Here is a 23,772-nt window from a genome sequence, read left to right as displayed (position 1 = left end):
AGGCGAGTTCTTTCCCAAGGATGTGTCTAATACGGCTCCTAAATGTTGGAGCCGTTGAGGTGTCATTTGTGACTTCTTGAAATTGAGCGAGAAGCCCAGTCTGTGGAGGAAGTGACAGGTGACTTTCAGGTGATCTAGTGCCTGTTCGGCAGAATGTGCTCTGATCAGCCAATCGTCCAGGTAGGGGTAGACGTGAATCCCCCCTCTCATGAGGTGCGCTGCCACCACTACCATCAGTTTGGTGATGACCCTCGGGGCGGAGGTCAATCCAAAATGGCAGGACTCGAAACTGATGGTGTGAGTCGCCAACTATGAACCTCAGGTATTTTCTTCGCTTGAAATGAAACGGCACATGAAAATAAGCATACTGGAGGTCCAATGACACCAACCAATCCTGGAGTTGAAGGGCCTGAAGGATCTGAGAAAGGGTAACCATCTTGAACTTGTCCTTCCTAAGGAACATGTTCAAGTTTCTTAAGTCCAGGATGGGTCTCAGTCCTCCGTCCTTTTTGGGGATCACCATCCCTTGTTCCTCTCCGCTGCAGGTACCGGTTCTATAGCACCTTTCTCCAGCAGGGTTAAAACTTCCTGCTGTAGGAGCGCGTCTGAAAACTTCAAAGGGTGTCCCCTTGGTGGACTGCTTTGAGGTTGTGTTAGAAAAGGAAGGCAGTAACCTTGGGCTATTATTTCTAGAGCTCAAACATCTGAAGTAATGGCTCGCCATTTTTGCAGATGCTGTGACAGCCTGCCTCCTACAGGTGTCTTGTGATGCAAGTCCTCAAAATGGTTTTGAGGCGGTTGCTGCAGCCGCTGATGGCAGAGAGGCTGTAGCTGGAGCTGGCTTTGCAGGTTTTCCTCGTCCACCGCGAGTGGCCTTCCTCTGGCCCCTTTGACTGGCCATTCCTCTCGCCTTTCCATATGAGGAGTAGTAACGATAGGATCATCCCCTCCAAGGTTGACCTGGTGCACGAAAAGGCTGAGGTTGCCTGATGGCAGCTCCCAAAGACTTGGCAGCTGCCTTTGAGGTCTGCAACCTCTCAAGGCTCTCGTCAGCCTTTCTGCCAAAAAGGTGAGACCCGTAAAAAGGACATGGTCAGGAGACGGTTCTGCACGTCTGGTGTGAAACCCGACTTCCGTAACCATGCAAATCTGTGCATTACCGTGATAGTGCCCATGGACCTGCTCACGCTATCTACAGTGTCCAATCCAGATTCAAGGGATTCCTGCATAGCCTCCTTTCCATCTCTAACGATGGCTAGGAATCCTTCCCTTTCGTCCCCTTCTGGTATGTGCTCTGCCGCCATCGCAATGCACTCCCACAGAGTGTACGAAAACTTTGCCAAGGCACATGTGGGGTTGGCCGATTTTAACGCCATACTCCCAGCTGAAAATACCTTCCGTGCCCAGCCATCCACACGCTTATCGTCCCTGTCTGGATGGATAGAAGGGTACGCCAGTTTGTTAGAAGCGGCTGCATGTATGACCAAACTCTCGGGAGTGGGATGTTTAGACAGATAGCCGGGGTCGCTACTGGCAGGGCGGTATTTTGAAGTAAGGGATTTATTCACTGACGGAATAGAATCCGGAGTCTCCCAATTTTTGGCCACCCTATTTTGCAAGGCTACGTGAAAAGGTAGTATTGGGTCTTCAATAGGACCATGATCCAATATGTCTGTTAGATCATCTTGGATGAATTGGGCTGGAGGTCTGGCCCCTCCTAAATAATATATTACCTTTGTCATTAGCGGACGGTATGATGGACTGGAATGTTCTCCTGGTTCTGGTCTACCAAAGTCATTTTCAGGAGATGTATCAATACTACTTGCATTGTGCAGTGATTCAACCAAATCCCTCATCCTGCTTTCTTCTGAAATAAGGCATTCTGGGACATTTGCGGTGCCATATTCTAGCCCAAAAGGTACATTCTCCTCATCAGATTTCTCTTGTTCCTCAAAAATGGAGGTCAGGGAGTTGAAGGACTCTTTCCTAGGAAGAGGTTTGAAAACCTTTTCTGGGAGAGGTGGAGGAGGAATTTTAATGGGTCCTGAAAGCATTACAGGTCTTGTAGCCTTCTCTTTCCCTTTTTCTGGCTGATTTTGCCAAACTGGAGGTTTCGACGTCGAGGGCTTCGGGGTCAACGTCGACAAAGGCGTCAACGTCATAACCGTCTTCGACGGGGCCCGGCTTCGAGTGCGTCGAGGCGCTCTTTGAAGACTTGCCCTTCGAGGTGTGTTCGGTCTCGGACGGCGTCAGTGACCTTGAGCGGCCGACCCGACTCAAGCGGCTTTTCTCGCTCAGCGTCCTAGAAGGTTCTCTATCCTTCCTCTTTCAATCACCCAGGCTCAAGGGCACGCGAGAAAGGTGCGGACCGAGGCTTCGCTTTCTCAAACACCTCCATCATTTTGACCCTGAATGCTTCCAATTCTTCGGATGATGAATGTTTAGTGGGACATTTCATCCTTTTTGGGGATTCGTCCAAGGAGGAGGGGGACCTGTGGCGTTGTTTCTTCGATTTTTTCGTCAAAGACGACGAGCAATGGGAATCGCTTCGGGACCTGGACTGATGCCTTTCGCGTCGAGGAGATTTCTCCTCACGGGACCTCGACTCGACGCTAGAGGCTTTACGGTCGGATTTACGACCTACCTGTAGTTTTCCCCTCCTCTCTCGCAAGGCCTTCCCCGTCATCGGCTGACACTTCGTACAGGCCTCCATGTCGTGGCCTTCCCCGAGGCACCACAAACACTCTCGGTGCGGGTCTGTGATCGATATTTTTGAACCGCACGACTTGCACTTTCTGAAACCCGATCTCGGTGTCATGGTCAGCGTCGATGACGAGGACATATTTGTATTATTTGCTATTCTTCACAGAACTCGAGGCGCGCCGAATCTCCGAAGCAACGTATACTGTGGAAAAACGGAACTGAGGCCAACGGGCGCCGCGCATGCTTCTTATACACCAGATGACGTCACCCTCGACGTAAGGCTTCGAGGGACCATCGACTTGACGACATCGACGCACAGCGCACTGCTGAAAATGTTTTCCGAAGCAGCTAAAGCTGGATGGAATACATCTAAGATGAGGAATACGTTGGAGGACACAATCCACTTGAATGGGATTTTTCTTGCCATTGATAAGACACCGAAACCTACCAATCCCAGACAGTCTGCAAACAAACAATGGGGCAACAGAAAATGAACTGAGATAGAAAAGAGACTGTAGGGGAGAAGAAAAGACACAGAAATCATTACAAAACCAAATTGGAAGCAAAACACACAAGCACATGTTATGTTATGTTGATTTATATGGTTGATGAAAGCCACAAGGAAACGAGCAACCTGATCACCTGGCTGCTAGCTTGCAAATGGAGACTAAAAAGGGTCCGGCTAAGAGAGTTTTTAAAGCTTTGTACTTCTGTAACCCAGCTCCTGAGGAAAGTATAGCCAGAGATTGGCCAACAGAATCATGTGAGTGCTGGAGGGGGCAGCAATAGAACCAGGAAGAGAGCAGTATAAAATGAGAGTGAATGAGAGAGACAGCGTGGGCTGTACGGTTGAGGTCAGGAGGCATAGAGGTGGACCGAGAGACCAGGCAGAGGAAAGACTTAGGAACAGAAAGCTGAAGAGTTTGTGGCAGAGTTGGAGTAGGCAAGGTATTGGTTGTGAAGGACAGTGGTATACTTTGTGTGTAGTGTGAGGAACGGGGTGTGAAAGGAGACTGAAGAGAGATGGAGAGAGAAAGCATAAGGGGAAAATTGAGTGAGTTTTTATTTTATTTTTTTATTAAAATGTATTTGGTTTGTATCTTAAACCTTACATTTTCGATTCTACAAAAACACATTTATGATTCTACAAAATAATTCATCATTTAGTCTTTTCCTTTAAAACTCATCAATGTTGGGGTACTTTTCGGCTGTGACATGTTCCGAAAAATGGACGATGGTAGCGACCATTTTTCTATTGTTTCCCATCAGAATTTGACTCAATCTTTCCTTGGTTTCCAGTTCTGAGGTAGCACTTTGGTATTTGCCGCTATATATCAGTCGCTTCTGGTTAAGTGCCTCACATTCCATTAGGATATGATATATAGTTTCGGTATTCCCAGAGATTAGGCAAAATCTGCAATCTTTGTTGTCAGCTTTGTTTTGGGTCCAATTCCCTAGGACTTCTCTTGTAGGGAGGAGATTCAGCCTAAATCTTAAAAACGTATCTCGGATTCTTCTGTCCGGATAAAGGTTGAGGTAGCGTGGAAGTTGATAAACCGCTCTTGATTCACCTTTGCATTTTAGATTCATTTTATATCAATCTTTCTTCTATTGGGTCTCAATTCAATCAAGTCGAAACAAGCTTTTTTTTTTTGCAATCTGGGGCATTCGTATCAATGTCTCTAGGGAAATTTCTCTTTTCGTACTTAACCTCATAGTTACTTCTTTCCATTTGTTTAATACAATGTCGTTGACTTCAAATTTTGAGCTTCTCAGGATGTCCAGGGCCGGGATCTTTTCTTCACTGTTTAATTTTCTAAACAGGTCTAGTGTTTTCCATTCCGCTATTGATTGTAGGGATTGGAGTCCCAACTCATAGCATATCCGAATCATTGGCATCGCTTTCGGCAGTCCCAATGTTTTCCGCCAGAATATCGCCTCCAGTTGTGTCCATATGGTTTGGTCCAAGTTGATCATCATTTCTGCTCCATGTGCTAGAATCGCTGTCACCTTTTGTTTGTAGAAAGTTAGCACTGCTTCGAAAGAAAATTTGGCATATTTTCTATGTATTATGAGGCCCTGTCGTGCTAGGGCTTTGGTTTTTGATTTCAAATGTTGCGTCCATGGTATTTCCGTTGGTGATTGGTTAATCCAGATTCCTAAGTATTTGTAAGTAGAAACCTGAACCAATTTTTCTTTTTTCAAATGCTATGCATGAGTTTTTTTCTCCTTTTTTCTTTCTATCCGTCAGCAACATTGTTTTTTTTTCTTTATGTTTATTGAAAGTTTGTTTTATATTCCTGTGTTTTATTCAGTGCTATTTGGAGTCCACACTGTGTTTTCGCCAAAAGGATGCCATCTGCCTATATGAAGCAAGGCACTATCGTAGCGTTTAATTTTGGAGGATTTATGCTTGGTTCGTTTATAGCTTTCTCAAAATCTGACGTAAACAGACTAAATAATGCTGCCACCAAGGAGCAACCCTGCTTTAATCCGTGCCAAGCATTGATTAATTTTGTTACAACTCCATCTGCTGTCATTCTTACTTGAATTCTGGTGTTAGTGTACAGGAGTTTAATGGGTTCAATTATATCACTTGGGCATCTCCATTGCTCCAGTTTAGCCCATAGCAGGTCACGATTGACTTTGTCATAAACAAGGCTGGGATCTACATGTGCGACATATATTTGTGTTTTTGTGCTCAGTGCTTCATGTTTCAGCATATTTAGGATTGTCAGATTTACATTTGTGCCGACACTGCGGACAAATCCGGTCTGTCTCACTGCCAAGTGGTTTGCTTGTTTGGACCATATGTTAAGTTTTGTAAGGAGTAGATTAGCAAATATTTTCCGTAGGGGGTCCAAGAGTGCTAATGGCCGATAATTCATCAGCTCCTTGGTGGAGCCTTGTTTGTATATTGGTATCAATGTGGCCAGTTGCCAGGAATCTGGTATCTTTTTAGTACGATTAATAAGCTCGATAATTTCTCCACAGAATCTCGCCCAGGTTTCAGGATTCTTTTTTAGTGTAGCGTTTGACATGCCATCTAGTCCAGGAGCTCTTGATGCATTCAACTTTTTAAATGTGTTGGTGAGTTCTTCAATATCATAGCTGACTTTCCATCTCTTTTCGCTCGATACGGAGTTCTTCTTACTCTCTGATGTTCTTTCTTGGTATAACTCAGTGAAGTACGTTACCCAAGCAGATTCAGGGATGTCTATTATCATTACCTCTTCAGTGTTTTTATTCGGTTTCAGAAGCTCCCATAGTCGTCTAGTATTGTTGTTTTTTAGTGTATTCATCATCTGTTCTGCATTTTCTTGTTCTTGCATCATTTTTGCATTCTTGAGCCAGTTTTTAAATCTTTGTTTGGCTGTGCTTATCAATCGCATTCTGTTTTGGCTCTCTTGATTGCGATTTTCTTTTCTTTTTTTTCAGCTATTGCTTTGTTATATGTATATTTAGGTATGGGTTGAGACTGATCTTTCTGTTTCTCTGTTAATCGGAATTGTTTGAATATGATCGCTGTGATTGCTGTATACATTCACCGCTTTAGTCAAGGATTGGGGTATTCCTTTAGTGGTATAAATGTAATCAATGATTGATTTAGTTCTTCCGCGCGACCATGTCGGTTCCGGTATATTTGTTTCTTTGTTAACTGCATCTCAGTGATCAAAATTCCTATTGTGTACCTCTGTCGACCATCTTCGTGCTCGTTGTTCCAGAGAATGTTCTTCCATTATTTCCCCTTCATCGTCAAATAAATGGAGGTTGAGGTCGCCACATATAATGAATTCTACGCCTTCATATTTCTGTGAAGTGCTATCTATCAAAGTCATTATTGAATCTATCATCGTCTCCTCTTTAGTTTTTCTGGGGTTCCAGTAGACGTTTGTGATGCTTAAATACATTTCATTAAGGCTAGTTGATGTAAGTATAGGCCTTTGTTGATTCGTTGTGTCAATTTTCAATATCATATTTTGGGCCCAGCCACCTATGTTATGATGTTCGATAACTTCTGATGTCAAGTCTTGTTTTATTAGCGTAATAAGGCCACCTGACGGTCGGCCCGTTGTATTAGCAATTGCCGGATTCATGTAGGTGAGGTAACCTTCGCATATGGGAAGTTCAATCAGCCATGTCTCTTGATGGTTGCTTTGTTCAGTTCTGGCTGATCAATTTGGAATAGGTATTGGTGGCCTCTTGCGTTCGACCAACATAATGTGACTGCGTTTTTATTGCTTACTATTCGTTGTTATAGAGTTTCCCGTTTGTGTAACCCTCTTTGGTCCGTCTCTAAGCTGGTGTCTCTCTAAAAGGGGGATGTCTCATGTTTCCATCCTGCAGGTTCTTTCGCTGTCTGATAGTGATAATTGGAATTTGTATGATAGACAATATTTCTTGTTCCTTCCCTGTGTGCCATACTTTCTTCATGCTCCTTACACATAATACCTGTACCAGTGCTGATGTCTGAATACCTTCTGTTATTATCTCGCTGGTTCGTAGTATTGGGGTCATCGGGCCGGTTGTCTTGGCTATCCTCCGCCGTCACAATAAACCCCAATGTGAGTTATAAAGAGAGTACATGGTAGGAGGGTGTGGGGAGAGTAGAAGGTGGTAGTGAGGGTAGTCGTTGGGCAGAGTGAAGCAGGGGGTAGCTGGAAGAGATAGGTGGAGAGAGTGTGGTAAGATTAGGGCACAGAGGTGTAGATCAAGGAGAAGGGTGTGTAGAGAGTGAGAGGAAGGGTGTGTAGGTAGTGTACAGAACTCATGGTGACAGCAGTAAAGAAAGACACAAGTGATTACAGTTCAAGGGTGTTTATTAAACTGTATAGGAAGGTTGGAAAAAAGCCTGATTTAAACCTAAATCTAAGATGGGAGCAAGCTAGAACCATCAAATGATAAAAAAGGCAGTCCCAGCAGCGTCATGTTATGTTATGTTAGCGGTACTTGTATAGCGCACTGTCACCAACGGAATTGGTCCCCAGGCGCTCTGGCGGATCTGTAAACAAGAAGGGTGGGGGAGGGTTAGTCGGGAGGAGGGGAGAAGGAGAGTGGGAGAAGTGGTGTGCTGTTGGCAGCTTCAGCTCGGTATACACCGAGTGCTGGGCTTTTGTGCTAGTATCGGATCGGATGAAGGCCTCGAGTGCTGTGGATGAAGTTTATGTGTTGTTGATGCGGTGTTGTAAAGTGCGTGCGGAATGCTGGAAGAGAGATGGTTGTGTGGTTTTGTGTGGGTTTAAGTATGCAGAATATTGAGGGTTGGGTTAGTGGGGTCTGTATCTTGGTTCAGGTACTTATGATTCCGTTAGAGCTTTATACCTGTGGGTTCGGATGTTGCTAGTTCCTCGTGGGCCGACTCGATTTGGTGGTGTTGCGCTGATCCATCTGTATCCTATTGAGTATAGTTTGTATTGGTGGGTGCGTCTGAACCTAATCTTCAGGTGTGGGACTGGGTGGGTGATATCTATTCTCAGGTGATCTAGTGTGACCCTGGTCAGTTAAGGCTTTGAGTGGTTCAGGGTCGGGATCGTGTTGAAGTGTTGTCATAGTGGATCCGTCTTGGTGAGCGTGTGTATTCAGACGTTTGTATCCTTCTGTCCTGACTGGTTCTTTGATTTCCGTGGGGTGTACATCATTGGGACTGTTGTTTAGTTGTAGTTTGTGTGGTGGGAAATTGTTCTTCCTGCTTTGTATTGGTGGACCGTGTATAGTGATGAAACATTCTGTTTCTCACCCATTGCATTGGGCTCGTGATGCAGTGCTTCCTTTCCCTCTCTATGTTTGTTCTAAGGGCTGTTGGGGAAGGTCATAGTTAGGTCCTGGTCCTCTTGATGATTTGTTCTAGTCTTTCTGTCGTAGTTTGCTATGTTTACTGTCTTTGGTCGTATTGCGAATGTCTCGCGTTTGGTCCTTTAGTGTGCCGTGGGATATTTACCTCAGCTTTTTCCATTGATTGATCGGTGCGTATCGCGGTCGCTCTACGTTCATTGATGTTTTTAGTTATGTCGGGGCCCCTGTGGCCAGTCTTTCTAGTTATGCCGTGAAGAGCCAGGTTTTGAGTAATTTCCTGAATAATAGGTGGTTTCTTGTGTTACGTATGTACTTTGGAAGGTCGTTCCTGGTTTTCGGGGCTTGGTGAGAGAAGGAGGATCCTCCAAGTTTTCTTTTGTTGTAGGGCTTCGGTTCCAGGCGGATGTCCATGTTTGATCTGAGTGTTCTTGTTGGTTGTTGTAGGCGCAGTTTGTCTCTTAGGAACTCAGCGCCTTCGTTGTGTACTGCTCTGTGCGTAATGCACATTGTTTCGAATTTTATTTGTTGTTTTATTGGTAGCCAATGTACTGTTTTCAGCGCTGGTGTGGTGTGTTCTCTTCGGGGTAGTTTCAGAAGCAGTCTGGCTGCCGCGTTTTGAATGCGTTGTAGCTTTTTTAGGAGTCATTCAGGCATACCTAGGTATAGGCTATTGGCGTAGTCTACTTTGGACATGACGAGGGCGATGATGGTGGTTGTTTTGTTGGTGAACGATAAGAACAGTAAGATTCTCTTTGCCGCTCGCAGGAGGAAGAAGCATTTCTTGAGGAGAGTGTTTACTTGTGGCTCTAATGTGAGATTATTGTCCATCAGAACCCCCAGGTTTTTTACAATCGCCGAGGGTCCTGGGGTAGTCCAGAGTTCCCTTGGCCAAGGGATGAGTTGGTTTTCTCCTCCATTTTTTGTGACGATCATTATTTCAGTTTTGCCTGGGTTGATTTTGAGGGAATTGGGGTTCATCCAGAAGAATACATCGCAGAGGCAGTTTTCTAGCGTTGAGTTTCTTTCCGGCTTGTCTTGTATTTTGAAGATTATTTGTGTATCGCCAGCGTAGTTGTAGCAGGTGAGGCAATGGCTTTTGATGATTCTGATAAGTAGATACAGGTAGATGTTGAATAGTAGCGGGGAGAAGGAAGATCCTTGTGGTACTCCACAAGTGGAATCTCTCGGGCTGGATTTGAAGGGTTTCATCCATACAGTGTCTGTTCTGATTTGATCCATAGTAGGGCAGTGTCTGTTATTCCAAGTGCTTCTAATCTCGTTATGAGGGTGTTGTGGTCGACTGTGTCAAATACTGCCGATAGGTCTAGGAGTATCAAGGCAGTGCTGTTGTCCGAGTCTGCGTTGATTTTTAGATTGTCCCACATTGAGAGTAGAGCTGATTCCGTTCCTCTCAGTGGTCCGAATCCAACTTGTGCCTGGTCTAGTAGGCCATGCTCTTCTATAAACTCTTGGGTCATTTTGTATATGTACGTTTCGAGCAGCTTGGCTGTATACGGGATGTTGGAGATAGGTCTGTAGTTGGAGAGGTCTTCTATGTCTCCCGCTGTATCTTCGAGTAGTGGCCTGATGTATGCAGTTTTGAAGGCTTGTGGCACTTTACCAGTTGCGATGGAATGGTTGAGGACTTTCCTGTGATATTCCATGGGCGTTCCTTGTTTAAGAATTGATTTGTATATGTCTGGTGGGCATGGGTCTTCGGGGGACCCCGAGTGGTTGCTTTGATTCACCAGTTTGACGAATGTCTCCACTGATATTTCTGGAAAGCTCTGTAGTTTGTTTGGGTGCTCCTCCCGGTTGTAGGTTGGGGTTGTGGTCAGATCAGACGGTCTGCTTTGAATGGTTTGTTGGATGTTGGTGATTTTGTTTTTGAAGTGGTCTGCAAGGTCGTTGCAGAGTTTCGTGGATGGAGTTGGTGTGTTGTTTCATCCTGGAGGATTTTTGATTTCGTTTATGATTTTGAAAAGCTCTTTTTGGGTGTTTGGTGCTTCGAAGATTCGGTTGTTGTAGTGTTTCCTCTTTGCTTTTTGTATTTCCTTTTAGTAAGCCCGGTTGTGTTGTAGGAATTTCAGTTTGTTCACCGTGCCGTTTTGTTTTCTCCAATCAAGTTCTAGTCTTCGTTTTTTTCTTTTCATGGTGCAAAGTAGTGGGGTGAACCATTTTGCCATAGACCGTTTATTAGAAGAAGCAAAGGGTTTTTCTTTGGCGATGTTGTCTATAGTAGTTATAATCCAGGAATGCAGCAGGGTTACCTTTTTCTTCTTCCATGAATGTTGGGTGTGGTTTGTTTAGCTCCAGGAGTTCGTGCAGGTTGGAGTTTTTGATGGTTCTCCAATTTCTTCTCATGGTGGAAACATACATGCACTCTCTGCAACAATGTGGCACAGGAACAAATCCCTAATGAGCGATTTGTGTATGTATCCATACCTAATTGTGAATCCGTTCCATTTCAGCAACTCGTACAAAATGCAAACCGTGGTAGATTATGTACTACCTGCAATTCAGATAATCGCTCCACCTTACTAATACAAACACATAGTAAATACGTAATACTAATGCTTCTATGTTACAATGCAGATGGTACCAGAAACAATTGCAAGCTGACTGGATTCACACATGGTCAAGTATCACTTGGTAAGAAAACCTTGATATGATATGATATGGCATTTGTAACGCGCCTATACACAGGTGTTTCAAGGCGCGACGAGGCAGGGAGGGGAGGAACAAGGGGAGACGGACAACGATCCTACTAGGCCAGGTGTCATTCAGATCGCGCAAGTGCAGGGGTGGGGGAGGGGGAAAAGTGCAAGGGGAAGGGGAGGGGGGGAAGTGCAGTACAAGGTAGGTGGCGTAAAGTAATAAATAAATAGGGCCAGCTGGTGGCAAGTGCAAGGTAAGTGCAGAACGAGTGCTGGAAAAGGGGGGGGGCTGTAGGGATACAGAGACAGTCCCGCAGTGCAGAGGGGTTCCAGGGCATCAGTGCAAGTGGAGAGTGACTGGGCCCAGGACCGAGGCTGTTAAGAGTGGTCCAGTTGCAGAATCAGTGCAGTTTCAGTGAAGAATATTAGATGTTCAGCAGGGGAGAGGGAGAGAGAAAGCAGAAGCAAAGAGGAAGGTTTTGAGGTGCTTCCGGAACCGGAGATGGTTCTCCTCAGGTTTCAGGGAGGCAGGAAGGCTGTTCCAGAGGGAGGCCCCTGCCGCGGAGAGAGATCTACCCCCAGCTCGTTGCTTCGAGAAGCGGCAGACCCTGAGGGAGTTGGAGGCGGATGAGCGAAGCGCTCGGGAAGGAAGATATTTGGGAAGAGAGAGTTGAAGGTATTTAGGACCCAGGCCCCAGAAGGCCTTGTGGACAATGCAGAGGGTTTTGAACTTTATCCTCGCAGCCACTAGGAGCCAGTGTAGAGATTTCAGTCCTGGAGAGATACGGTCCCTGGGCTTGAGGCCAAGGACAAGTCTTGCAGTTCTGTTCTGGATGAGTTGCAGAGTGTGGAGGCAGGCAGATTAAGATAGAGGCTGTTACAGTAATCCAGCTTCGAGAGAACCAGGGCTCGGGAGACAGTGAGCTTCTGGGGGAAGGAGAGGAAGGGAAGAATACCTCTGAGGAGGTGCAGCTGGTAGTGTGACTTCTTAGCGACGTCAGAAATATGAGGAGAGAAGGAGAGTGTGGAGTCGAAGATGACCCCAAGGCTTTTTGCATTGCAGGTAGGAGCAGGGAGGGGGCCAAGGGAGGCAGGCCAGAGAGCTGCAGGGAAGGAGGGAGTGGGTGTACCGATGAGTAGAATCTCAGTCTTACTGGCATTAAGGCAGAGGTCATTGGCGGCACACCATTCCTGGATAGCAGACAGATAGTCAGAGATGAGGGAAGGAGAGGGGGAGGCTGAGGGTAGCCTGAAAATGAGCTGGGTATCGTCCGCATAGCACTGGAAATTAGGGCAGAGAGCGGCGATGCGGTGGGCAAGGAGTGCCAGATACTGGTTGAACAGCCAGGGAGAAAGATTAGATCCCTGGGGGACACCACAGGTGGAGAAAAAGATGTCGGAGAGGAAGGACCCCAGTTGGACCTGGGAGGGTCGATTTGAAAGGAAAGAGGTCAGCCACGCCAGAGCTTGACCAGTGATACCAAGGTTTTCACGGAGACGGTTGAGCAGGATGGCATGGTTGACAGTGTCAAAGGCAGAGGAGAGATCGAGCAGAATGAGAACACACGGAGTGTTGGAATCGAGGTTCAAGAGCAGGTCTTCACAACAATAGGTATAATCTACCATACAGGAGCCACAACCAATGCAGGTCACTACACTGCATATATAAAAAAGAAATGTGGATGGTTTGAATGCAATGATAGTACCATAACTCTAAAGCAGAGATTACCAGCAAATCTTACAAACGCTTATTTAATCTTCTTCAAACCAAAATTTAATAACTAATCTGTAAAACATTAACAAAACTTCAATTAAAAAACTATAAACAGAATATACCAACAGGTATCTAACTGCCCCAATATTTTGCAACAACCAAACAGATAAATCAATACCACTAAATTATAACAAGAAATAAATAGTTATAATACGCCAACAGGTATCCAACTGCTTCAAAAATCTGCAAGAAGCCAACAGATAGAACATTAGCCAGAAACAACAAGTGAACACTGAAAAGAAACAAATAGACTGTAACATAACAAAAAAAGGTTTTTTTAATCTGACATGGATTCTTTTCCCACAGACCCAATGATTTGAAAAACAAACGCAGAAACTGAGCAAATTGCACAGTACACTGGTTTGTAAACTAAATATGAGGGCCGAAAAAAAGCTGAAATGTCTATTTTACAATGTATTAAGTCTTTATAAATGACCCACTCACTAACATGATCTTTTCTTTTATCACAGAAATTGAAAAAGAATGTGCTCCAGTTACCCAACTCATGAAAAAAATATATCCAATCACAAAAAATCAAACAGTAAGTATATTCTAATAGAACTCATAAATACTGCTGCATAACAGAACCATTGAAGCAAACATCTAACCATACACCACAATACAAAATGTTAACTTCCATGGATATGTTATACTGCAATGCTCGTTACCAAACTCTACAATCTTAATGACATGACGTAGCCAAAACTTCACATACAAACTATACAAATAAAACAGTACACAAACTGTAGATTTGCAAATATTTGATAGATATTCGATTCTATTGGTGTGATCTATGGGTGTGATACGCTGCGGCGGCCGCTGCCAGGGTCTAGAGTCCCTGGCGCATGACCTACGGCCTACAGCCTTCGGCCATGCACCCAAGACTCCAGGCCCCGGCCACAACCACCGCAGAACAACACACCCACAGAATCAAACATTTTAACTGTGCCATATGGGCATTTATTATGTCCGCGGACACCGCGCGTGTCCTTAGAACAGTTTCAACTTGCCTGCGGACAGCACGGATGGGAATAGTATCCTTAGGACACCCCTCATTTTGACTAATCACGGACAGCGCGGTCATGGCGAATACACCAGAGGCACCTGCCACCTAAACAAATACAGTATTTGACCCATCTCTTACTCCCCAAACCTCCCAAACACTCTTGCACACCAAAACACTCCTCAAAACTGCCTTTTGCCTCTATTCACCGCCGCACTGTGGGTGGATCCAAGATGGCGGGTGCACCGGAACAATCTGACGCACTTCATGCTCTTCACCATCCAATCAGCGAACACATCACATGTCCGCGGACATGACGCAAGCTGATTAGCCAATCACGGATGTCAAATAAAATGGCCCATACTAAGAAAAAACCTATTGCCAATCCTCACGCTAAATACAATCAAAAGAATGTAAGATAAAGTTCACAGGAAAGAAAGAGGTGTTCACAAATAATAAGTCAGGATGTTGTAGTCAGGGTCTCCCTTCCCCACGTTTTGAGCACGGGACAAGGCGGGACTCCGGAGCACAGCACACGCTCGAGCTTTCTCACAAGCAAACAGTTCTGCTCTCGGCAATCACAGCCTTGGGTGGTTAGGTCTCTTTTCTACAAAAAGTCTCTTGCCTGATGGGCTCCAAAAATAATAAACAAAAGTTCTGTTCTGCTTGCACGTTGGGTGACACTTTTTCACTCCTGGATCAGATATACAAGAAGTTCTTAGCAATATCAGGTCCTTCGTATATAAGATTCTCGCTTCCAAGGGTCTGATGGGCTCAAAATAATAAACAAAAGGTTACCAAAAGTTCCAAAAATCTTCTCTGATGTTCTCTGCTTATATTTGGGTGATAGCTCTTCAACCCCCTCTCGAATATTAACCTCCCCCCGTCTGGTTCACTCTGGCATGTATTCAAAATGTATTTCATTCACGGATTGGTGGGTGATGGCTTTTCACCCTTGGATCCCCCTCTCCGGGCTCAGAACCTTCTCGACTGTTAGCCTGTCTCTACCGTGTTCACTATGGCTTTCAACACAATCTCATCTATGACATTCACGAATCTTAATGTCTTTTTAAACAGTTCACTGTGGACATCCTTCAGCCGGATTCACTCCAGCCAACACACTATTCATTGGGACTTCAGGCTTCGCCCCTTTTTATCGGCATCTTGCCGTCGGGTTCACTCTTGCCAACTTTGTCAATCATACATTTGCTTGAACAGTTGTTATGATGCGGGATTCGCTTCCCTTAGCTTCACAATCATCTGTCGGTCAAAGGCTTTTGACTGTATAGAGTATTTTACTAGACCCCTGTATGATCACTTTGCCCCCTTCTCGCCTTTCTCCCAAGGCCTTCTGGTAACGGTAGTTTCAACAATAGGGTAATTGCCCAGAGTTTCCTGAGCGAGCACCCACGTGGTGCTGACTCTTCTATAGTTGGCTTTCGCCTTGCGTATCAACAGTTCTTTGTACTTTCTTTAATTAGCTGCTTGCTACTTTCATTCAACATAGTTCGGTTTCTTATCAGCTCTCCCCTCGACTCACCGCCTGTGATGAACCGCTTGGCTTTTCTTGTCTCTGGAGCCAAGGCCGGTTCCATGGGGCCAAGCGTCTCTCCCCGGCTTGGTTGTCAGCGGAGGAGGGCCCTGTGTACTGTTTAAATCTGCTGCAACACACGCTGGCTATTGTTCACGGGCCCTGGTCGGAATGGGCAAGGTCGCTTCTCTCCTTGGCACCCTCTCAATTTGCTGCGTCTTTCGCCTCCTCTTGAACTGCCGTGCTGACTTAGCTCTCTCGTCGTGCAGTCTGCCTTGCTCCTCTTGTGCTCTGGTGCTCCACCTGTTATCCCTGTGGGGAAGGGAAAGGGCCGTCGGGTGTGTGTGATCCTAGTCAATTGCGTGACTTTGCCTGACCCTTGTGGTGGGACATGTCAGGTAAACGGTTTTACTGTTTGTCCGTCGTCTTTCGTGATGTGCGAATGTGTTCGTGTATTCGAAAGAGGGTGAAGTAGAGTTCCTGACTATTCTGCGTGGTAGGATGAGGAGAAGATGTTATAAGAAGGGGGAATTATATTCTTTGTCCTGGGGGGACAGATGAATTTGGAAGGGTGAGATTGGTAGGATTTGCGAAACAACCGGAATGACTGGGGTTATTATCATAAAATGAAAAGGGGGCATTTTGGGAACACTAGGGTTTTGTCTGAGCAGAGTGAGATTATGGGAAATGATAATCAAAGGGACAGAAAGGAGAATGACAGAGTATTCGAGGACGACACTGGAAAATAGGGATTCTGGTAGATAGTTTCTGGATGTATTAGAGTTTGGGATCCTAGAGGATTTGTTATTTACAGAGGGGTCATTGGATCTGGGCCCAAGAGATTCAATACAAGGAAGGGAGCTAGATGTGGTACAGCCTATAAAGGCCTTAGGGACTGCGTCTTCTTTCCCCTCCTCTGTGGTACCATACCATGTCTCACCTGGGATATTTCCCAGAGGAGCATTCAGGGTTCCCCTACCCAGATGAACTTTCTTCGCCTGTGCACCCCTAGGGTCTGGATAGGTGAGGATCAGTTCTTCCTTGACCACCTGAAAACCAAATGGTCGAATATTTTTTTTTATTTATATATTTATTTTTCGGGTTTTCGTTTAGTAAAAAAAGGGGTTTTTAGAGAAAAAAAAGGGGGTTGGGGGGGGACCCCCCCCCCCCCCAAAAAAAAGGGTTAAAATAAAAAAATAAAAAAATTCGACCATTTGGTTTTCGACCAAATTGGTTCGACCATTTGTCTGGTCGACCAATTTTTTTCGACCAAATGTCTGGCAACCTCTCACAGTAGGTGAGAAGAGGGATGTCTAGAGAGGCGAGCAGAGAGTGTGGGCATCAGAGGGACAGAAAAGGAGAGGAAGAAGACCAGAGGGTTTGAGAGAAGGGAGAGGGTGAGAGGTATCAGAGGAGGAGACGGAAGGAGGGCTGAGATCAGGAAAAGGACAAAGAGGGTCACATGTGGGAGAGAATGGTCCACAGTGCCCATTAATGGCTAAAGAAACCCATAATTCCCTGTTGAGAAAACTGGGTAGTGTTAGGTCAGGGCACCCGTAGAAGAACCCCAGAAAGAGACAGATAGTTTAGGCTTTTGCCTTTAGGCCATCACCTTGAACTAGAAGATAATTTCTTGAGATGGATATCGAGCTCCATGCAACCACAGGAGTATTCCCAGATTTGCATCTTGCTCACTCAATGAGATGAAGCCTTTACAATGTTGCCGCACTGCAAATTGAAAAAATATTGGCAGCTGAGTGCTGGTCTTATCTACTACCACTGTCTATCCTTGGTCACTTGTTTTCATAGACAATATTAACAAATCATCAGTCCGGCTTGAAAATCCAGTGCTGGAACACTCAATATTCAACTGCTGGCCATCACCTATGGACAGCCTTAGATAGTTGATGGTACTGATCACTAGCTGGAATAACTGGTATTTATGGACACCTGGCTTATCATGCAGGCAGCATACCGGCGGTTGAGAGAGGGAAGCTAATTAGAATACCCTGTGTCTGCACCCTGACTAGAATAAAAACCAGTGATTTTTACAGTTGTGAAAATAAAAACCCTTGAATCATCCTTCCGAGTCTGGGAGTTATTGAAGCCATCCAAGACATTGATTCTAGACTCTTAAGTTTATCTTTTCTGGCAAATAGGGTTGGGTGAAATTGTTGCATGCAGAGATAAATCTGCTCCTTCCATCCTTGATTCCACTGCACTACTAGAGCAGGATCTGCGAATTCTGCTACAATTCTGAAAGAGAGGGACAGCGGATAAAGATGGTTTGTGATTGGCTGGAAGAACCAGTATTCCAGCCAATCTGAGCTGATGAGCTCTTCTGGCCATCTGATTGGCTACGATGCACTGCTTTCTGCCCCCTCAGGGCACATGGAATATCCCAGTCCTTGGAGTGGACAAAATATCCCCACATACTTACTAGCTGGAATTCCCGGCCTCCGTCCACGAAGTCGGCCCAATCTTAGAGGCTGATCGTGGCCAAAAACTGAATTCTGAAATTCTAAAACTCATTCTATTAAGCCATTCTTTACTCCTGCCTACTAGCTTGAAATAGTTCAACTAATTGCCATCTTTGAATTATTGTACGAGTAATACTGCAATAAGTCACTCAAACATGCTTGGATCACCAAATACATTAAAATCTACTGCACATCACAGAAACGGAAAAATACGAAATTACATACGGCAAAGAGACAGTGTTCTATAAATGATAAACGTAATGAATTCCCAACTTCCTTCCCAACAAACAGCTAAACTTACTTCATCATCTCTCTTCTTCTAGATCTCAAAGTCCTAAGTTTTACCAGAAGACGTGGCTGCTTCCTTAGAGTTATCATCTGATGGAAAACACCACTATTCACTAAAAAGAAAAGAAAATGTATGTTAAAAAATAGTTCAAGCAATCACTGGGAACCTCAAGAGCTGGTTAAGTATATGTTCAACAAAATGCATGCATTTCTTCTGTTCTAAACTCTCTTATAGCCGTTCCATATTGACAGACCACCAAGCGCAGTTGTGCAATTATAGAGAAACCCTTTAGCATTATATTCTTATGTTATTAAGGTTTTGTAGAGTGCACTAAAATCACTGTTGGTACTAAAAAACAAAGCACAATTAGATCAATGAAGGTATGAAATGCTGAGTGGCAGATAAGAAAAAGATGTGACTTTAATTTTGTTTAAACGGAAAGTCATCCATGTGTTCTTTCAGCTCTATCAGGATTGAGTTCCAGGCAATAGTAGCTTGCACCGAGAAGGCATTACCCAGAGTTCTTTCTCTTTTATAGGGTTATTGGCGCCCCACTGCGAAAACAAACACGGCCCTAATGACCTGTTTTGGGAAGGTGCCCATCATGAGAGACCGCAGCAACATTTTAGCTCACTGTACCTTTTACAAAGGAGGAATAAATATTTGTATATCAGTCTTTGACCCGCCCACTTGGCCAGTTCCAGCACTGAAATGCTAGGCAATCCTCCTCTGACCAAGATTGCCAACAGCAACCCCAGACACGTGTTTCAGGCCTCATCAGTGAGGTGGAGCTGAAAATGGATATTCCTCCTTTGTGAAAAATGCAGTGAGCAAAAAGTGATGGCTGCGGACTCTCAAAGTGGTTAAAAACCACAGAACAGGTTATCATGCCATGTTCTTTCTAGAGAGGGGTGCCTTCTACCTTTTTTGTATTTTTGCAGGGAACTTGTGGTTGGTCACCCTAAGTTACCTAGGGGAACCAAGATGTGGACCCCTTGCTCACTGTGCTCAGAAAGGCACACCTCCACCTCACTGATGATGCCCGACTAGGCCGAAACACGTGTCTGGGGTTGCTGTTGGCACTCTTGTTCAACAGAGGCCTGCCAGGCATTTTGGCGCTGGACTGCCCTTGAGGGCGGGACAAAGACTCGTATGCAAATGGATATTCCTCCTTTGTGATAAGTATAGTGAGCAAAAAGTGATGGCTGCAGACTCTCAAAGTGGGTAAAAACCACTGAACGGATTTTCATGCCATGTTCATTCTAGAGAGGGGCGCCTGCTACCTTTTATGTACTTTCTCTTTTATACACAGTAATTTTTGGAACGCAACGCAAGTTGATCCTGAGCTGGTGATTTTGAAGGAATCTTTCAAACATCTCCCTCAAGAACACTTGGTCAACGTTTATATAGGCCCTATGCACAGGCTCACAGCCAGCACAGGGAATGCAATGCCAGGGTGCTACGGTCAGAGTGTGACGTTTGGACAAGAGCTTGGACCACTACCTTCTGTACATGTCTAATATAGGAAGGCTATGACTCAAGACTGGCAAGAAGCTGTTACAATGCTGCAAAACTTCTTTGGCCAGACTGAAAAATAGATATGTTGCAGGTACTCGACAGAGTTCCAGCTTCCACAAGCCGCCAGGTTGCGTATGTATGTGCAGTGCTGCTGTGTCGGTTACTCATGTTGCTACGGAGGTCTGCCGACATCTCACATCTTGGTTTTGGAAGGCACCTGCTTATACCTTCTCACTGCCAAACTGTCACTACTGGCTGTGAAAATATGGCCAAATAAATCTGCTATAACCTCAGCGCCCACTGACCAACTATAATGATGTAGCAAATTAAGTTGCAAGCCCCCAGGAGAAGGACATTATTTGCTTCTGGGCATTTTATTCTCTGGGAGTTTGAGAAAATTAATGTGGAAGTACTACCACAACAACCTGCTCCATTTTAAATTCCTACTATTTTTTTTAGTACATTTTAAGCCCAGTTTACAGAGCGTTTGCTATTCTATAGATCTGAAAGTGAGCATTCTTGCATGGACTAGGCTTTCAATCAGCCAATTGAGGAAGCATGAAGTCAATCAGATTGGTTCATTGCAATACAGCGTTGTTTACTGGTTGAATGATGACACTACCCACAGTGTGGAATCTCATGCACTTCCAGTGAGGGAGGAGATCAAGGCAGCAGCAGGACATTCATTACTTGTTTCTATTTCTTTATGTTTGGGATGGATCCTGGAATGCCAACCAGCAGCACAGGTTATGGGGTGCCAGTTTGAGACAGAGGAACAGGATGACTCACATATCCCTTGCAGCTAGATCCCTATGAGATGTGAATGCAGGGCCCAGATGCCAGCTGATTTGAAGGGTTTCATTATTCAATTCAAATGATCCCTGCCAGGATATACAACTGAAGAAAGTGCACCTCTACTGAACATAAAGAATATAGAAGTCAAACGGCCCTTAAGTTAGCAGGACTGCTCATACCCGTTACACGTCACAGCAGTGTGAGAAGTCCCAGTGATACAGTGGGGATTAGTGCCTCTCTGCAAAAATGCTTCCTTCCAATGCTGTAGTCCTTGGTGTCTAGCTCTGAATAGGGAAAGGTGCTACGGATTAAGCAAGGTTACACTTTGTATGAATCAGAAGGAGGATAGTGTCTCAGAGAGCAGGTTCTTTATGCTCTGCATTCAATAGTGTCTCCTTGCTATTGCCATACTGAGCTGTAGGTTGGGGCTGAGACAGCATCTTTGCAATAAGCAGTGGTGCCTATGAGGGTAATGTTCCAGCTTTGTCTGCGTTTTGGGCCACGGCGCTGAACAATCATTGTCTCTGTTAGGACAATTTTTCTAAAGTCCATCTAAGGGCTTAATAAAAGCATATCTGAGCCAGTAAAAAAACTCCACTCTTAGTTTTAGGCTGTACTACCTGAAGACATTTGGTAGCGTAGAATTGAACAAATGGTTTCCTGATTAAGGAAACCCGCGTCCCCTGCACACTAGCAACAAGGGCCGTGGCCCGTATAGAGTTTTTAAGGGTACAACTAGTAACCTTATTGTTTTTTACAGGGTTTGGTTCTAAAGTTTAGTAAGTTTCTGTGCTTTGCTATGACTGCAAAATATTCTGAAGTGTCTCAATTAATACTTGACAATTCATCTGTTTATCAGAAAAACAGTAGTTTATTCACATTTTTAACAAAAAACATTCAAAGTATAATCTGGCCCAACGCGTTTCGAGTATCAATTTTCACTCTTCATCAGGGGCAATCTGTTGTGTATTCTTTACATTAAGTATAAACACTGAAGAAAAAATAAATTAAATTAATAATCTAATATTCATATTAATATTCATATGTACATTTAAGGCAGAAAACAGGGTTCTTCAATAACCAGTTAGAAGCACATATATATGTTTCTATGTACATCATTACTTCATTCTTTGAATTCAGGATCAGTTACATTGCTCAAAAGAAAAATATATTAAGAGATTAGCTAAAGCTTGGAGCCTATTAAGATAAAGGACAAACCAATCTTATCTTAATAATGCCATTACATCCTAATAATAGAAACAATTTGGATGTTGGCTTGAATACTAACGTAAAAGGTTGTATAAAAATAGTTCTGATCTACTGGGCTAAGTGCTGATATACTAAAGGCACTTACTTAAAAAAGTAGAAAAAGTATCCATAGGTTGTAATAGAATTTAAAGATTATGTGATAAATATTGAAGTAAGGGTGATACAATAGGATTTATTAGTGCAGGAGATAATAGTGAATGGAATAGATCTGACTTGTAAAAGAAATGTAGGACTCCACAGGCAGTCATCTAAGGCTTCTCTGTGGATAGGATGTCCCAATCTGGTAATTTAAGAAAAAGAGAAAGCAAGGTGTATTAAGAAAACGGGTGAACAATCGCTGTGAGGCTCAATGTGGTTGCTGAGTAGCCATACTTACAAGTTGAGATGAAGAAAAGCAGATTTCCCAGATGTAGTTGTTACCCGAGACTCTCCATCCGCTTCCGAGTGAAAAATCGGAGTGGATCGAGTATTTATAGTTGAGGGTGATGTCACCCACGCATGCGTGTGATGACGTCACACCGCGGCCCTGGTGTCTGATTGGTTTTGATGATGTGAGAGCGGTCGCGGGTGACGTCACCCGCGCATGCGCGTGATGACATCACACCGCGGCCATTTTGTTTGTTTACCTGTATGTGCGTGTGTCTAAATGATGAGAAAAAGGTGTCTCAACCTTTATAGGAGATACGCCTAAAATTCTATCCCGGTAGTAAATGCCAATATGTATTAGCTATACATCTAAACATCTAATGCATGGTAATGTGGAAATCATTATGAACTGGTGGTAGTGAATATAGTCTTATATGGAAATGTGAGCTAATCGAGAAGCTGTGTGTGCCCTAGCCCCGACTAGGAGAAGATAAAAGAATAAATATGAATAAATGGATAAGCTAAAATAGATATAAAAGAGATATAAAAGAAAAAAGGGCAATTTAAATTGAAAACACAATAATCATGACATAAGGCTGTTTGTCATAGAAAAATCAAAAGAGGCTCCCTTGCATTAAAAACAATAGCATATAAACAATAACATTGTCTGTACATACAGTAGATTTAAGTAACTTTTCATCTGACCCACTAGGGGGTGTACATTCATATTGTCTAGTCATGAGATTGTAATTTCTTGTGCATCTCTTCTGGATCTCTAACCAAAGTGAATATAGGATTTTAATCATGTTTAGTTAAATGAGGTATAGTTTAGTCTAATTCTAATTCAAATTAAAACATAAGGTGGACACTAAAGAAGAGATGCCATGTCTATGTTTGCAGACATGCCTACATGTTTACAGAAATGGACCTAAGTAGTAATCCTCATTTAGCCACAGAGGGAACATAGCATCTAACTTTTGGATCCAATAGAGTTCTCTTTGTGCTAAAAGTTTTTGAAGATCACCTCCTCTTGGTAAGGGATGGACTACTTCCAAGACTGCCATTCTCATTTGTGAAATATTATGTTTTTGGTCACGGAAATGTCTGTAGATAGGTCACTGCACGTTTTTAGTTCTTATGTTGGACTTGTGTTCTGTCCATCTTTCTTTCACTCTCCAATTGGTTTTTCCAACGTAATACATTCCACGGGGACAACGGATCGCATATACCACATTCTTTGTATCACATGTTGCATATTCTCTCAAAGTTATTTTTTTGCCTGTGTTTGGATGTCTCACATGGTCTCCTTTTATGATATTATTGCAATGTTGGCAATGTAAACAGGCGTATGTTCCTGTTTTCTGTTTAGAGTGGTCTGTGTTGGTCTTTTTGGTTTTTCAGCTTTGATAAGTTGGTCTCTGATGTTCCTCCCCCGTTTGTATGCCATCATCGGGGGATCTGGAAAGAGTTCTTTCAGGGTATTATCTGTTCTTATTAGATGCCAATTTTTATGGATGATCCTCTTGACTTGAAAACTTTGACTTGAGTATTTCAACGTATGTATTAAACTTTTGGTTTCTTTCTTTGTGTTGCC

General features: G+C 44.0%; 1 protein-coding gene across 1 annotated transcript in view; it reads right to left on the bottom strand.

Annotated features, from left to right (window-relative positions):
• Positions 1-23,772, bottom strand: part of NPHP1 (nephrocystin 1) — a 1,322,209-nt gene that overhangs the window by 292,061 nt on the left and 1,006,376 nt on the right. The window contains exon 16 of the mRNA XM_069606852.1: positions 18,243-18,342. Within this exon, the coding sequence (XP_069462953.1) occupies positions 18,243-18,342 (100 nt within the window). The remainder of the gene's footprint in view (positions 1-18,242; positions 18,343-23,772) is intronic.

Source organism: Ambystoma mexicanum, chromosome 4p (genome assembly GCF_040938575.1).
Source record: "Ambystoma mexicanum isolate Mex_15411 chromosome 4p, UKY_AmexF1_1, whole genome shotgun sequence".
NCBI lineage: Eukaryota > Metazoa > Chordata > Amphibia > Caudata > Ambystomatidae > Ambystoma > Ambystoma mexicanum.
The sequence above is the reverse complement of the archived record's forward strand: the minus strand, read 5'-3'. Positions and strand labels throughout refer to the sequence as shown.